General features: G+C 43.6%; 1 protein-coding gene across 4 annotated transcripts in view; it reads right to left on the bottom strand.

The window, feature by feature from the left end:
- LOC144115859 (uncharacterized) overlaps positions 1-10,579 on the bottom strand; it is a 40,931-nt gene extending 30,352 nt beyond the window's left edge. Inside the window, exons 1-4 of one of the 4 annotated variants that reach the window (XM_077650407.1) lie at positions 10,441-10,579; positions 10,033-10,061; positions 8,984-9,049; positions 4,397-4,621 (exon numbers count right to left, since the gene is read on the bottom strand). In XM_077650407.1, coding sequence (XP_077506533.1) covers positions 4,397-4,621; positions 8,984-9,049; positions 10,033-10,061; positions 10,441-10,483 — 363 coding nt within the window. In that variant the 5' untranslated portion in view covers positions 10,484-10,579. Of the gene's footprint in view, positions 1-4,396; positions 4,622-8,983; positions 9,050-10,032; positions 10,062-10,337 lie in introns of all 4 variants that reach the window. The other 3 variants (XM_077650409.1, XM_077650410.1, XM_077650408.1) reach the window with 3 other exon arrangements.
- Positions 10,580-15,623: the final 5,044 nt, after the last annotated feature.

Here is a 15,623-nt window from a genome sequence, read left to right as displayed (position 1 = left end):
CTCGTGTCGATAGGTGCACATTTCGGTTTTTGCATTTCCTCATATCCATTTGACTTCCAGGACCTGTTAATTTTATATGAGCGCCCGATAAGTCCACCCAAGGATCTTGAATTTCTGGGGAACGTCCCATGGCACTAGTGATTGTTTAGAAGGCACTAAACTAAATTCGACATGTCACTTGAAATCTGATTAGTTGACAATACCCGCAGTCTTTATTCGCGGTGCCTAACAGCTGTAATAAATGTCGCCCTTCTTTGGAACAACTGACTCCCAGCTTATTGAATGGGTAAGTTTGGCTTTCATACGATGGTAATAAACGCCTCGCAATTTCAGTTTCGAAGAGCAAAGCTTCACGCTCCAAGGGCCAGTGTAAAGGCAATCATTTTGCTGTAATCAAAACTCAAACATTTTGTTTTACTTGAATTGCGCCGCACATTAAATGGGACGCCCTCTACTACAGATTACAAGCACTGCTCTGGCATGCAAAAATCAACCAATCCACCCTATGTTCACCGGACATTAAAAGCGCGAGCAATCTTTTCGTCGATCAAAAGGCCCTTGTTACTCTCCTCTTAATTACTGGTTAAAAGTCTAATATTCTTTCAGTGTGCTATGAAGCGATTATCATGGTAAACTGGTGACCTCGAAGTCGTAGTAGGCGCGTCGCGGGACATCAGAAAGCGTATTTGTCTACAGGAGTCCTGCAGTCGCGCATTAGACGCATAATAGGCACTCACTACGTCCGTATTATAAACGTAGCTTACGGCAAAGTTCCTGAAAGCTAAGGAGGTCTCGTAGTGCGAGTGGTGTCAAGAAAATTCTCCCATCACGGCTATAGCAGTGGACGTTTGCGAGCACTCAGTAGGAACTTATCTAACATGGCTAGCACGACGAACGAAATTAGGACCACCTGGGACGCTCAACAATTGTGCATTTCCTGAGCCGTACATATGGTAGATATGCTGCTTGAGCGAACGCAGTGCGTGGCCTCCTCCCCTGGGCCGGAAGAAAGAGAGCCTTGCCGCCCCTTGGTCGCGGCACGCGCTGCACGTGGCGCAGGCACTCGGCCTCTCTTGCGCACACGTTGCACAACGGGGGAAACACGGAGGCGTCAGCGATCACATGTCGCCGGAGCTTTCCTCCTTACGGCAGCGGCTCGCGGCTCTTACGATGGATGGTCCTGCTGCGTTGCCCGTGGCCCGAGGACGCAAGAGGCGCTGACCTCAGCTGTCCCGGATCTGTATTGGCGAGCAAACGCTTCGCTGTCATCCTCTCTCGTTCCTTAGCGTTGGTGCGCGGACAAATATTAAGTCATCGCTCGCCCGAGAGCAATCACCAGGCATGGGTTGGACTTGCCGCACGTGGAGCCGAACGCTTTTACTATAGTGAAGTACGAAAGAAAAGCGCCTGCGATGAAAAAAAAAAACATATATGTCGTGAATAAAAGCTTGCGGGATGCAAGTGCGAGGAAAAAAAAGAGATGCACCTCCAGAGGTTCATAAAGGGCGTAGAAGCATGAGGCGGCATGTGTGCTCCGTCAGCTCGAACAAATACCGACTGGCTAGCGAGGCAAGGCAGGAATAAATTACTTTTCGTCAGTCCGCATCAGCAAATTTTTGTCCATGACTGTATGTAGTACACGTTAATAAGGAAGGAAGTACGGAAGGAAGGAAAGAAAAGAAAGAAAAAGAAAGGAAGAAAGAAAGAAAGGAAGGAAGGAAGAAAGGAAGGAAGGAAGGAAGGAAGGAAGGAAGGAAGGAAGGAAGGAAGGAAGGAAAGAAAGAAAAGAAAGAAAGAAAGAAAGAAAGAAAGGAAGAAAGAAGAAAGAAAGGAAGGAAGGAAGGAAGGAAGGAAGGAAGGAAGGAAGGAAGGAAGGAAGGAAGGAAGAAAGGAAGAAGGAAAGAAAGAAAGAAAGAAAGGAAGGAAGGAAGAAAGGAAGAAAGAACGGAAGGAAGGAAGAAAGGAAGGAAGGAAGGAAGAAAGAAAGAAGAAAGAAAGGAAGAAGGAAAGAAAGGAAGAAAGAAAGAAAGAAAGAAAGAAAGAAAGAAAGGAAGAAAGAAAGGTAGAAAGGAAGGAAGGAAGGAAGGAAGGAAGGAAGGAAGGAAGGAAGGAAGGAAGGAAGGAAGGAAGGAAGGAAGGAAGAAAGAAGAAAGAAAGAAAGGAAGAAGGGAAGGAAGGAAGGAAGGAAGGATGAAGGAAGGAAGAAAGAAGAAAGGTAGAAAGAAAGAAAGAAAGAAAGAAAGGAAGAAGGAAAAAGAAAGAAAGAAAGGAAGAAAGGAAGGAAGGAAGGAAGGAAGGAAGGAAGGAAGGAAGGAAGGAAGGAAGGAAGGAAGAAAGAAAGAAAGAAAGAAAGAAAGAAAGAAAGAAAGGAAGAAGGAAAGAAAGAAAGGAAAGAAAGAAAGAAGAGGAAGGAAGGAAGGAAGGAAGGAAGGAAGGAAGGAAGGAAGGAAGGAAGAAAGAAAGAGAGAAAGGAAGAAAGGAAGGTAGAAAGAAAGAAAGAAAGAAAGAAAGAAAGAAAGAAAGGAAGGAAGAAGAAAGGAAAGAAAGAAGAAAGAACAAAGAAAGAAAGAAAGAAAGAAAGAAAGAAAGAGAGAAAGAAAGATAGATTGAAAGAAGAAAGAAAGAAAGAAAGAAAGAAAGAAAGAAAGAAAGAAAGAAAGAAAGAAAGGAAAGGAAGGAAGGAAGAGGAAGGAAGGAAGGATAGGAAGGAAGAAAGAGAAGAAAGGAAGAAAGAAAGGAAGGAAGGAAGGAAGTGAAAGAAGAGGAAGGAAGGAAGGAAGGAGGAAGGAAGGAAGGAAGGAAGGAAGGAAGGAAGGAAGAAGGAAGGAAGGAAGGAAGGAAGGAAGGAAGGAAGCTTCGATGGGTGTTTGGTCTTTTTTGGAGTGGGGATGGCCTACTCTCGAGTAGCTGTTCCGAGATGCTCGTCGAGGATAGTTTACAACCGGCAAGCGGCATTGATGGCTCAATAACGTATTCGAACCAATCATCTTCACACGGCACGACATCGCTTACTACGCTTTGATTTGATAGTTCTCTCACGTTTATTTTTCTTTTAAGAATGGCTCAAGTTCATGCCTGACTGAACTACTGAAAGAGTGGAGAAAATTAACAGCAGCAAAAAAAAACAATTTCGCAAGCATGTGTTGAATACTAGCCTGCTCTCAAAATGTTAACAATTATATCCAAGGAAAAAATAGCGGCAGTTGTGGAACAATGCAGGGAGCGAATAAAAGTTGCCTACCAATATCAGGGCCAATAGCAGGTCTAAAACACACTGTTATCTCTTCCAGACGCATGGACAGGCCGCGATAGTTGCAGCCACTGCGGACGAAGCAGGGGCTGTCATTTCACCGAGTACTACATTTCTATAAGACTTCATACATGACTTTTAATATTGAAAGGAAGTTTCCATAGTTACGTTTTATCAACTTATTAATATGTGGGTTTGCAAATTTTTCAACGCAATCCTGGACACAATGAAATGATTCCTCTGTAATATTCGTGCCCAAATCGAAAGTTAGAGTATCATTTCTCCAAAATTCTGCCAAATGAGAGAAGTCCTCAACGTAGAGATTACGTACGGCTGCCAATTTAACTAGATGATGAATTTAGGTATGGCCTTTGTCTGAGAGCACCCGAAGAACTGTAGTTTGTATTCTCTATCAGTAGTACTTTCATGGTGAATAACCGGTCGGTTTAGCCACCACTTCTATACCTTTCATCTGTTACGCTAACTAAAAAAATATTGTCTTCCCTGAAACTATTGCCTGGAAAATGAAATCCGCTTGCGCTGCTTGTCTCCGCATTTTATTTTCATTTATTCTGTTTCTATTTCGACTACTTTGAGGGCTGTAAGGATAACCGAGCATACAAACATAGCAAGAAAGCCTGCGCACCTTGAGCACTTAGTGGTTAAGAAATAGACAGCTCTCCTTTTTGTTTTACACTTGTTTTAGACCAAAAATACAAAACTTGGGCATGTGTGCGGCTGAACTCACTTTCTGTAAACTGTTTAAAATGCGATCGCAGGCTTTGTTTCCACTTTAAGCGCCTTTCGGGCTTCCGTTATCTGAGCCTATTTTTGTTGTTACCTTCGCCTGATTCCGGTTGAAAGTGTTGGAGGAATCAAAATAACAATTCCAAGCTCCTGCAGACTCCCGGCTGTAGGAAGAAAAGTTATCTGAGACGCAAAGCTTTACGAAAGAAAGCTATGTATTCGGTTAATAATCATGAACTTGCTTCGAAGCTGTTTTTAATCTAGTAGCCAATACTGGTAAATGAAACCGCCAGCTGAAGCTCAGCGTGAAATGTCTGTACACCTGTCTGAGACCGGCACATTGGTCTTTTTCAGCCCCAAACGGAAATGAACAAAATGAAGCAGTGTAACAGAGCATACGTGATTTACTCTGTAGATGGTACACAGATGCGGATGATGAGGGTGTTGCTGCCGGTCCGTCAGCGCTTTCCAATAGGAATCCGGACACCCACTCCGACCTGTCCCTGGCCGCGGCTGCCCGCGGAGGGGTGCCGCTGGTGGGGCCGCGTGCGGGCCGGTATGCTGGATGCTGCCGCTCACACTGTGCTGGGATCCGGATCCGCTGCCTTGCACGTCGATCCGCGTCTGTAGGCGCGTGCAATGAGAGCTCGATCATGTAGCCATCGCGCACAGTCGGCTTACGGTTTCACCGGCCCTTTTGTTCTTATACCTGATGTGACCTGCTTGAAACGTGGAAATGGGCAGTTAGGAAAGCGATTTGGTAGGCACTGGGAACCAGTTTTCAAATATAGACCTCCTTCACCCCCGCGACGTCACCAAGATGCGGCGGCGCTGATGTTAGCAGCGACTTTCGCATGGTAGGCAAAACAGGTTCCGCTTGCCCTTGCCTACCGCAGCTACCGGCGGTTGCTTCAAGCCTGTGCACTGCAGAAGCAGCATGTATTGACCAGCTGCGTCACTGTTGGATCCCCGTAGTAGCATAAAAAAAATTAAATTAGCCTCGATAGGTTTCTCGCACATAAATGCCGCATTCGGAAACTAACTTACAGGCATTGGGCCACGGTAGTAAACCGCCAAGTCTGGGAGTCGATAGGCACTGCCACTCAATGCACTTAATAGCATGCACGTTACTGCGTTCATTAACCTGAACATCACGATAGTAGGTTGATAATTGCTCAAGGGAAAAAAAGACATGTAGCTGCACGCGTACTTATCACCCTGAGCCGGAGTGTACGGGGCGCCGGCAGGTTCACTCGCCCCCAAGGAATGCGTTCTATTTTTAATAGCACAGCGTGTTTTAATGGCGCGTTTTATGGCATTTAATATTTACTTGAAACTGTTTCTTGATATGGACGACGTAATTATTTGATTCGAGTAGAAAGAATTAAGTCTGGTAACTTGTGTCAATCTTGCGCGGTCGCATTGGTGTGCTTAGAATAGCGTACCTTAAGTGTGCTAAACGTCATATGCTTTTTATTGCATCATGCATGTCATGCTTCATGAGGTAGTACATGATCGTGAAGCTTGTTCGGAAAGAAGCAGCCGCAGGCGTACTACTAACAGACACGTGCCGAGATTGAGAGGGGACGCGGCAATGAAAAGTGTTTTCGTTATTTATGCATGCGATATGTAACTAAACTTGGTGCAAATATGAAATTCCTACACTTAGTTTGAAAGTTTGAAAGTTTATTGAAAAAGATGGATAGGTAATATGTACATAAATTGGTTATTACAGAAGGAGGTCCCAACATGGAAACTGTCAGGGGGACCTCCTGTAATTAATTGCATATTTGAAGTAGGATAAATATATGGCAGATAGCAATTACATAGCGGAACACAGGTGCAATGAAAAATAAGATCTGAAATAACAGTTTAGTCATGCTAAATTTTAAAAACACATTTTGCAAACACAAAAAGAGAACATAGAACAAGCACTCAGGCAATAGAAGTCGTACACAATACTAACAGGTTTCACTGGCGTGGCAATTGAAGGCAATTATGCAGTACATAGTTTTTCAAGGTTTTATGGAATTGTGCTTCGGTGCGGAATGATTTGATCGTTGCGGGTAGCGAGTTCCAGACAGTGATTGCTGAAAATAAAGCGGACTGTTTGCCATAATTAGTTTTGACATTCGGAAGCAAAAGGTTATGTTGTTCAGCGAATCTAGTATTATTAACGTTACACAAACAGGAACCTGTAAATATAGGGAGAGTAGTGCTATTGTGACGGGCGCGATAAATTAATAAACCTAGTTTCAGTTGGAGTGAACAAAGGAGAGGTAAGATATTGAGCCGGCGGTAAAGGGGAGCACTGGATGCGGTGTATGAGCTGAATGTCATTATTCTAACAAATTGGTTTTGAAGATTACACAAAGAAGAAAGATGGGTATAGTACGTGTTACCCCACGATGATAAACAGTAATTGAGGTGGCTATGAATGAATGCATAATAAAGTGAGCGAAGAATATGCTGTTGGAAATAATAACGCGTTCTAATTAGTATACGTATACCGAGTGCAACTTTTCATTCCTTTTATTTTTAGTCATTCCTTTTATTTTTAGCTATACCTGGTGCAGTTCTGGGTAAATATAATTAGCACCCTCGTCAAGTCACCCAAAAGTCTTAAATAATTGAGTAGATAGTGCGCAATTTTTTTTTATGCCAGCATGTACACAAAGCCCTGTTCTGTATGATGACGCGAGTAGTTCTTTTTCTAGATGGTCAGTACTTATGTATGCATAGTTACATGAAAACGTTTCTTACAAAAAATAACTAACACAGTACTGCACGTGTAATAAAAAAAATCGAGAGATTTATTACGCTCCTCAACGTCTCAGGAATAGTTTGCGACAAATGGAGTCATTTGATTTTCATGCGAATTACTAAGGTGAGTGATGCCAGTCACAGAAAATGTGAGAGGCCAGAAAACGAACCTTTAAGTTTATTCCCTCGTTTTATGGCCTCTTCGCTTTCGCTTTAGTCAAAGAAATGCGGCACTGAAATCAAACAAATTACCTCACAATTTTTGACCCCCTTACATCTCGAAAGCGTAATTTATAAATTTGTACTCAATATTTTGCTATAATTTTTCGTCACGAAACAAGACTCCAGGGCTAGGAAAGAAAGTAATTCTATAAAGCAAACATTTTCACCAAATCTACCAGTTTACCCAGGGGAGAGGTCGGCCTGGCTGGTGCGTGGTCATGCGGCTAAAAACAGCGCTAAGCGAGAAAGAGGAGATCGGAGACACGACGCTGTCCCCACTTTTCGCACAGCGCGACACGTGTGTCAACAGACGGTGAGCGCACGCCTGCTCCGGCGAAGCAACGCCAGCACTTCCCCTCACTACTGTCCAGAAATAAAATCATTCCGGCTAGTTCAGAGTGTCAAAACTTATTTTTTTCAATGCCTAGCGTATAAACCAATGGCAGGAATGCTTTCTACATGTTTACTACTAACCATATATGCAATACACAGTTGCAAACTATTTCTCTGAATACGCCGCACGTGGCCAACGCGAGCTCGTGTACTTCGAGAAATTACTAAGTTGGAAGTATCAACCACTGCTCTGATTCGCAGAAACTGGAAACGCGCCTACAACCCTTGGAAACCCGCGCTCAACACCTATCCGCAACGCTACTACCCGACCTTTTGCCTACCACGAGCCCGCTAGCGACTGCAGCGCCACCTCGTTTGCCTACAAACATGCAGGAGGTCTATAGGTTTGTAAGATTCTTGGTAAGAGATTTCTCGGTACATTGAAGGCAGTTGCCCTTTTCAGTGCATATTGTCGCATCTATTTCGCGTTAAAATATGGGCTCAATAGCAGCACTTGCTAGGTTCGTTGAATTAATATAAAGCCCTTATATATGTCCTGATAATGGCTTCAGTCAGTACCGGGCTGTTTGGTTTCATTTCCTCGGTTAAATACTTCAGGTGGCGTGTGGCGTTTAAGCCTGAAAGATACCAGCTGTGACAAAAGTAGAAGCAAACCTAGAGACAGCGGTACGTAGGAGACGAATTATTGGTTAATTTAAAATTTAATCTTGCCTTCATAATAAACGAAATCACAAGATTTCATTGAAAAGCGTATAAAGTATCCAAAATCATTGGCATGAATGCAGCATATATTTCAGAACATGATAGGGATAATCGCATTGCCTATTGGCAGTGTGTATAGGCTGGTAAAATTATCCTACGCGTAACGACTGAATTCTTCAATGTTTACAAAAAGACAAAAACAAAAAAAATCTCCTCAGATTACAGTTGTATTTGTGGTTTAAAAGCCACGTAGTTTCTTCTTTGCGAATTTTTATGGAATATTATGAGAAGCTATGTAGAGGATCCCCATAGCTGCGTCTAAAATTTGTCCGCTCCGTACCAGACTACGCTGCCGGTTCTAAATAATGCGGCGCTGTTAAACGCGCTCGGTCACTGTGTTCACTGCGTCCAGATATAAAGCTAGGAAGCGATTCTGTGTCCATTTTTTTTTCTTTTGTACATGTGTATCGAGTGCTCAACATCTTGTGCAAGTCAAACACAACCTGTGCGATGCTTTCAAATTGGCCGCACCCAGATATATATAATCAAAATCGACCAGAAGAATTATTCCATGCGGTTTCGTCTGTAATGCCTTTGTCCAAGGTTATAACCGTTAAACAAAAGCATGCAACCGTCACGTGCTAGCAAACGAGCATACTTGCCGGCAAATGTATATTGAATGAGGCACATCAAATATGAGCGCAAAAGTAGCGAGATTCTTATTTGCAAAATTTAAATGATTCTAACTTTATTTAAATTTACTATAAGCAATCACAACAAGTCGTTAGTGAAAAGTGACCACGTCTGTATTCCATCTGGATCAATAAAAATATTCTTAGATTTACGCTGTGATGAGCGAAGTGCGTTTCGCGTTTTGTGTGCCTCAGAGAGCGTATGTTCACAAGCAATATGGAGTGAACGCGATTTCACTTAATGGATACATACCCTCGGCGGCGGTGGAAGTTTGGGCAGGTTAATACGAGGTGGGGGCACTCGAATAGTGGCAGGCCTCTGAAAAAGAACATCAGGATTTTAGCTGCGGACATCTGCCTTTAAAGACAAACCATTTGAAAGAAAAAGCTTAGTGCACAGACTATTTGGAAACTCGGCGTTCCGTTGATTTAGGGCGATAAATTAAGCTCTGAGAACCCTGAAAATATTTTGCTATTATATATGGTGCTATAGAAAACAAAAATACGACATTTTGATAATACATCACTCTTGTCTTGCTGATATCAACAGCCCTCGTTGAACCAGGAAAAAAAAATTTTCATGATGGTAAGGGTTCATGTCGGGCTTCAGAGTAGCGCAAAAAAAAACGAGACATGTAAGGAAGACGCACAGGACAGGCGCTTACCTTTGTGTCCTGCCTGTGCTGTGTGTCTTCTTTACGTGCTTCGTGTTTATTGTAGCGATAGCTACATTACGGTAGCATTTCGAGCCTTCAGTGTGGCGGCGCCGCCACGCTGTCACGTGGATGGTCACGTGGTGCGGAGCAGCTGCCGGCGATGCGGCGCCGTGGCTGATCACGTGGTTCGTCACGTGGTTGGTCACGTGACCAAGTTCAACTCGGCCAGCTGTAGTTATCGCGTCACTCGAGGTTTAACGAAAGCTAAACCACCGCCAATTTTCTTTTTCTTGCGTTACTACACCCGACGTGCACCCTCACTGAACATTTTTTAAGGCCAATGTACCCGCCGTGGTGGCTCAGAGGATTTTGCGGTCCGCTGCTAACCCCTGGTTCGCGGGATCGATCTCAAAGGTATTGACCGCATAACGATGGAAGAGAAATTTCCCGAAACACCAGTTGGTGGTCCGACGTAAGAGCACGGTAAAGAATCTAGAGGGATCGAAATTAACCGGAAGCCCTCCACTACAACGTCAATCGTAGTCAACTTGCAGCTTTATAATAATAAAGCCCAACGTCTAACATGGCTAGTGCCTGTAATGCCTGTAAGCGTCACCCCACAACAAGCGCAAAGAATGACACTTACATGCTGTGCTTGACTGAGTGCGACCATGACTGAAAAAAAGGAAAAAAAGCTTAGTAAATAATCGACTCACAAATCAAATATATGTTCCGTAACATAATTCTGCTAGGAGCAGGAAATTCCCGAAGGCCTGTCCTTCTTTCTCAGAATTTTTTTTCGCGGGGGGAGGGGGGTGCGGAGAATCAGAGGGATATTTGTTTGCATCGGTTATATAGCGGGAATACAAGCTTGTATATCTTCTTTTATTTTAACTTTAGCAAAATACAGTTTCCATCAATAAATACTTCGAATGAAAAGTGCTTTCGTACTACTGGGTTCAGTGTTCGAAACATTTAAAGCTTGTCTAAATAAAGCGCAAATTTAGAACGCTTCTGGAGCTCATCTCCCTGAGCGAAGTCGATTGCAACTCACCCGCCAGCAGCAGAAAGCAGAGGGCTATGAACTTCGATGCCATTTCAACTAGAAAGCAGCAAGGACTAGTGCTTCGTTAACGTATGTGAGAGAATGACGGCAGGCCAGTTGACCCGCTCACTTATAAAGCCGAGCTGAGTTGTGCCAAGAGCGGAATACTATCGGATAAAGGCTCAGCTGACGGTATTTCCCAGACGGCGCAAGCCACTCGAACGTGGGTGGACGCTTATCGTCGACTGCCAGGAAAAGCCCCTTTCTTGCGCCTCCCCTTTGCCATTGCGCTGGCGACACTGAAACGCTTCTGGTGAACCGATAGCGACACGATGAATCTCACACGTGGGCATACCGCAAGGATTTTCTTATTGAAAATAAGAAAAGGTGAGAACCAGCGAATCCCACCATTGCAATTTGTTACGCAGAGCAATGGCCGACGTCACAACTTCGTGGACACCCTCATCTGCTTTTTCCGCCGCGCTCACTGCGCGCACATTTTTGGCGTATTAGCAGCAACGCTAATCGTACAGAAAGTCCGTGAACCAGGCGTTACGTATGTTCGTCAAAACAACGAAATGTTTTATTAGTTTTTTGCCTTCCGCCATTAGGAACAAAAAAATCAATGGGTGTAATTAAATGTCTAGGTTTGCCACAGATAGCCAGGCATTGGATCTAGTGCATTGGATACTGCTTTTTTCCCCTAATGCCGAGAGAGCGGCTATAGGAGGTACGCTGTGATGAAGTCTCACAATTATAACGACCAAATGGGGTTTTTAACGAACACCGAAGCCTCTGGGCAAAAGCGTTTTCTCTTTTAATTTCGCTTTCAATTTAACGTGGCCTCCATGCACGTGTGGCCCTTTTAAATTTATAATACAATAGGTACATCACGCGTTGAAAAACAATTGTGCAAAATGTGACCACAAAAAGCTGTAAGCAAGAAAATCTGAACTGCCCGGCTTCTCTGCTCAAACACCGTCCCTGTCCTTGTCCCTCTCTGAAATCCCGGCTGGAAACTAAACTGCCGAACATGTGAACTGCTAACTCCATCATCCATTTTCAGTACACATGAATACTAGACGCCTTTGAATATGTCCGTTATAGTTTGCGTGGATTTTCTCCACGATGACTCTTTCTCTCACACTGTATCCCATTTTCGCTGAGGAATGAAAGGGATTACTATCACCGAGTTGATGGAGGAACAAGTAAAACAGAACATTTTGCTACTCCTTCTGCGTCGTAAATATATCCTGATAACACCGTAGTATCAATCACAAAAGTGTGCTGGAATCTAAAATGATGTTCCACCAATGGCGCCCCAAAATCATTTTTGCAAAATGCGCTCCAACAGCAGGAAAATTTTTAATCTTTAGGTTTCACCGTCTACCACAACTATAAATCTCTCCTCCCTATTCCACCGACTTCTGTTCCAGGCAGTTAACCCCCTCTTCCCTTTTTCCAGGGCCGCGTCCGGCCGCTGTTGCTGATGGCAATTTTGTTTTTTGCCACTATGTTGAGGCGTCCTCATTGACTGCTTTTCTCTAAAGACGTCCGACCAGTGACCTGTGGTTTTGTTCGGTGAGTGCTCAAAACATACGCGTTAAGCGAAACTGGGAACTAGGTAGTAGCTATGTATGCTTCAGACTCGCCAGTAACTGCCTACAAAAAAGCGATTACGGTGCGGGTGATCGCTGGCGAATTCAGCCTTGAAATGATGACAGCCCTTCTGAGCGGAATACAAAAAAGTTCCTAGGCAGCTTGCATTTGCTTGCTCCTGCAGATGTGGTTTAGTAACCTATAGACAGTGCGAAACTGACGCCAGTTTTCTCAGGCTCTTAAAGAAATAATGGTGACATTGAGATGGCAATATATGATAATGACTGACCGCCGGCCTCAGCGAACTTCACGGCGCCGATAGGGCGACTCGGTGGCAGTGTTGTAGGCGTTACCGAAAAAAAAGTAACTAAATACGTTACTTGTTACGCTAATAAAAAAGGAACACGTTACCGCTCTACGTTACCCCCAAAATAAGATAACGCGTTATCGTTATCGTTACATAAAAAAGTACCACACGTTACTTTGCCGTTACTTCATGGCCATTAATTTTAATTAGCCATCGCATTAAGAACATACGATAACAATTTTAAAAAGCTTATATTGCACATAAAACTTCTAGCACCAACAAAATTTTACACGAATTTGTGATTTAACGAGAATATTTTGCACAAATGTGCAGGAGCTTAGCAATGTTATAGTGGCTTAAGGCTGTCTGCAGAGTTACATGTGATGGCTTCTAACTCTGCGGCACATGGTGAAGTCATTAAACACAAAATGAGATTTCATCATCAATTCTTACTTCACAAAGAAAACATCGCTGCATGAACTCTCAACAAACTTACCGTAATTATGTAGAATGGGATGTTCGAAAAAGCTCCGCATGCTTCCACTCATTAGAGAGTTGTGTGTGTGAGTGGTCAGGGTAGGGGAGGTAGGCGAAGGCAAGTGTGTGAATGCTTGTTCGTGCACGTGTTTCGTGCTTTATGGCTATTCTGTCTTTTTTTTTTAGTTGGGTGCGTTGTCAAGGGCAGGTGTTTCCTGGCATGCGTACGAGCCGCAGTGGGGGTCCTCGAGAGCACCTGTACATTTTGTTTATTTACAACACCACTTTAGGTGCTCTGTGCTTTTTTTTCTAAAAAAGGGGGCGGGCGGAGTCGGTCACAATTTTAACAGAATATAACTAGTAACGTGACACTTAACGTTACCGAAACATGTTAACGTAAGTACGTTACCCGTTACAGTTCCGAAATTGTAACGAGTACGCTGCTAAGTTACAAAAAAAAGTAACGCGTTGCCGCCAACACTGCTCAGTGGAGCCAAGATAGCGGCTTTAAGGAGGACTGCTTCTGTGATCAGCCTGGGAAGAACTTCGCTTTTTTTTACATCGCACAACCGCGTCGCGTGTTTGTTTTTTGTCAATAGCTTTCAACTACAATTAGCCGTATTTCTTTAACGGTATAAAAAATAAATCAGAAGCAAATAAAAATGTTGGTTTTATTCTGTCGACGTCGGTGCTGCAAACGGCTCGGTATACGGTCTATATGCACTTCAAAGAGACTTCAAATACAGTGGCTTTCATTGCGAAAACAGCACACAAATAAATAAACCAAGAGCATAATCGTTGCGTGTTGCAATGTTAAACACTAACGAGACCCAGCGAATGTCGTTTTGCTTACATTAAAACAGGCTAGCTATTAAACGTTTGGCGGTCATGGTCGCTTCAACTTATTCAAGCCGGTAAATTGATGAAACTGTTTTCTCTTATTTTCAGCTGTCATGCGCCACAGCTAATCGTAAGGCTAATTAGTATACTTCACTACGATGAAGTATACTAACTATCTGCTTGTTTTAAAATAGTTACAGATCTCCAGCTGTGCATGGACGTCAGTTACAGAAGTACCAGCTTCTTTCCCGTTACCGTTTCCCCGATGCAGCCGCCTGCGTGCCCCGGTTCGCTTTGCTTAATCTCATCGCTTGCGAGCGTTCTGCGGATGGAGTGCAATGCAATGCATGGAAGGTATAATGGAAGTCATTTTCCATCCCTTCTTTGTAAAAACGGAGGAGGGGGGGGGGGGGGGGGTAGGCATTAACAAAGAGCGAAACAAATAAGAACGAAATACAATTTAAATAAAATGGTTACGTAGCGCTGCCTTAGGTAGCAAATAACCATTTTACCGCAAATACATTTCACGGTACAGAAAAAGAAGTTCGTAATCGCCGCTACAATCACAAAAAAATTATGCTAGTCGATGATTGCCCATGAAATGTCACGAAGATTAGCTATTCATGTTTACAGCTTTGTTAGTGAAACCGATGCTTTGTTAATCGGGTCGATGCATCAATCAACCAATTAAAATTCATTAAAGCAATCAATCAAAGTTGATTTCTTTACTTGATCATTTTGAAGGGGAAATTATATACAGAATATTATACGCCTCCCGAGGAATAGGCCTAACGCCTGATAACAATCGTTTGATCATAATGCCTGGTAGTAAAAAACTTGGTGCCAAACATTCATGCACCAAAACTACGTTTTCGCCGCGAGAACGTCGAAATTCAAGAAGGAGGGTAATCCCGATCACGTAGGTACTTTGCGGGCAACAAAATGCCTGTACGCTTGCGGTTTTGTATTTTTTGTATTTTGCATGTATCGTGTTGCGGTCGCAGCAGCCGAAATCCAACCAGCGTCTTAATAATCTAAGAGAGCGTGATAGCTAATGAGCACCAAGGCGCCTATGTATGGGCAAAAGAAATGAACGCAATAGGGCTCCTCATTGGCTGAACTAACAAGAGATAGGCCAACTACATTATGCTTTGTTTACATCCCGCATAACCGTAGACGAGCAATGTGCCGGTCTAACTATATCGCAGGGTGGGCGTAGTTATCGCCGGAAGCTATGATACGAAGTCTTTAAATTTTAACAGTTTAAGAGTCGCTTAGTGTAAACTTTTTTTCTATTATGAATTTTGCGCTTAAGTCGCTACATTGTGCTTCCTCGTACTATGGGCCTTGCTTTGCCTGTTCAGTGTGATGGTGTTGCTGAAAGCAAGTACCGCCCATTATGGCACCGATCATTTAGCTCACTCTGGGGTGGAAATTAGTCTTCGGGCGACGAAATACATGATGAAGTAATCTATGGCATGTAGTTTCATCTCAGTGAAAGTGTTGGGAGCATTCCATCAAATCGGCGAGGGAAGTTTTCTTCCTAAAGCACTTATTTCTCTCGGTCGACTGGGCCAAAAGACTTGATAAGAACAATAGTCTCTCTTCTATCTCATTACAGCGGAACCTATCAGTGAAACGCTGTTTGGTGGCAGGTTTGATGACAGTGAAACGCTAACTCTGTTATATTTAGTGGCACGTGCAGGGACACTTTATTTTTCGTTCTTTTTATGTTCCCACAATAGTTTTTGTCATCAAACCGCGGCAATGCCGCGGTGTGTCTCTCGTTTCGTGAGAAATGTAGGGTGCCTCGATGAAAGCGGACATGAAGGTACCCTAGAAAATCGGGCATAGGCACCCACCACTACTGCGTGCTACTGCGTGAGGCCGATGATGAAGAACGCGGCCGGAAATGAAGGGGTAACTGCTATCGGCGCGACCATGCCCGGAGTTGGTCCTGAAACTTGGA

The sequence above is a fragment of the Amblyomma americanum genome, chromosome 1 (assembly GCF_052857255.1).
Source record: "Amblyomma americanum isolate KBUSLIRL-KWMA chromosome 1, ASM5285725v1, whole genome shotgun sequence".
Lineage (NCBI taxonomy): Eukaryota > Metazoa > Arthropoda > Arachnida > Ixodida > Ixodidae > Amblyomma > Amblyomma americanum.
Note: the sequence above shows the minus strand (reverse complement) of the source record. Positions and strands in the feature narration are given on the sequence as shown.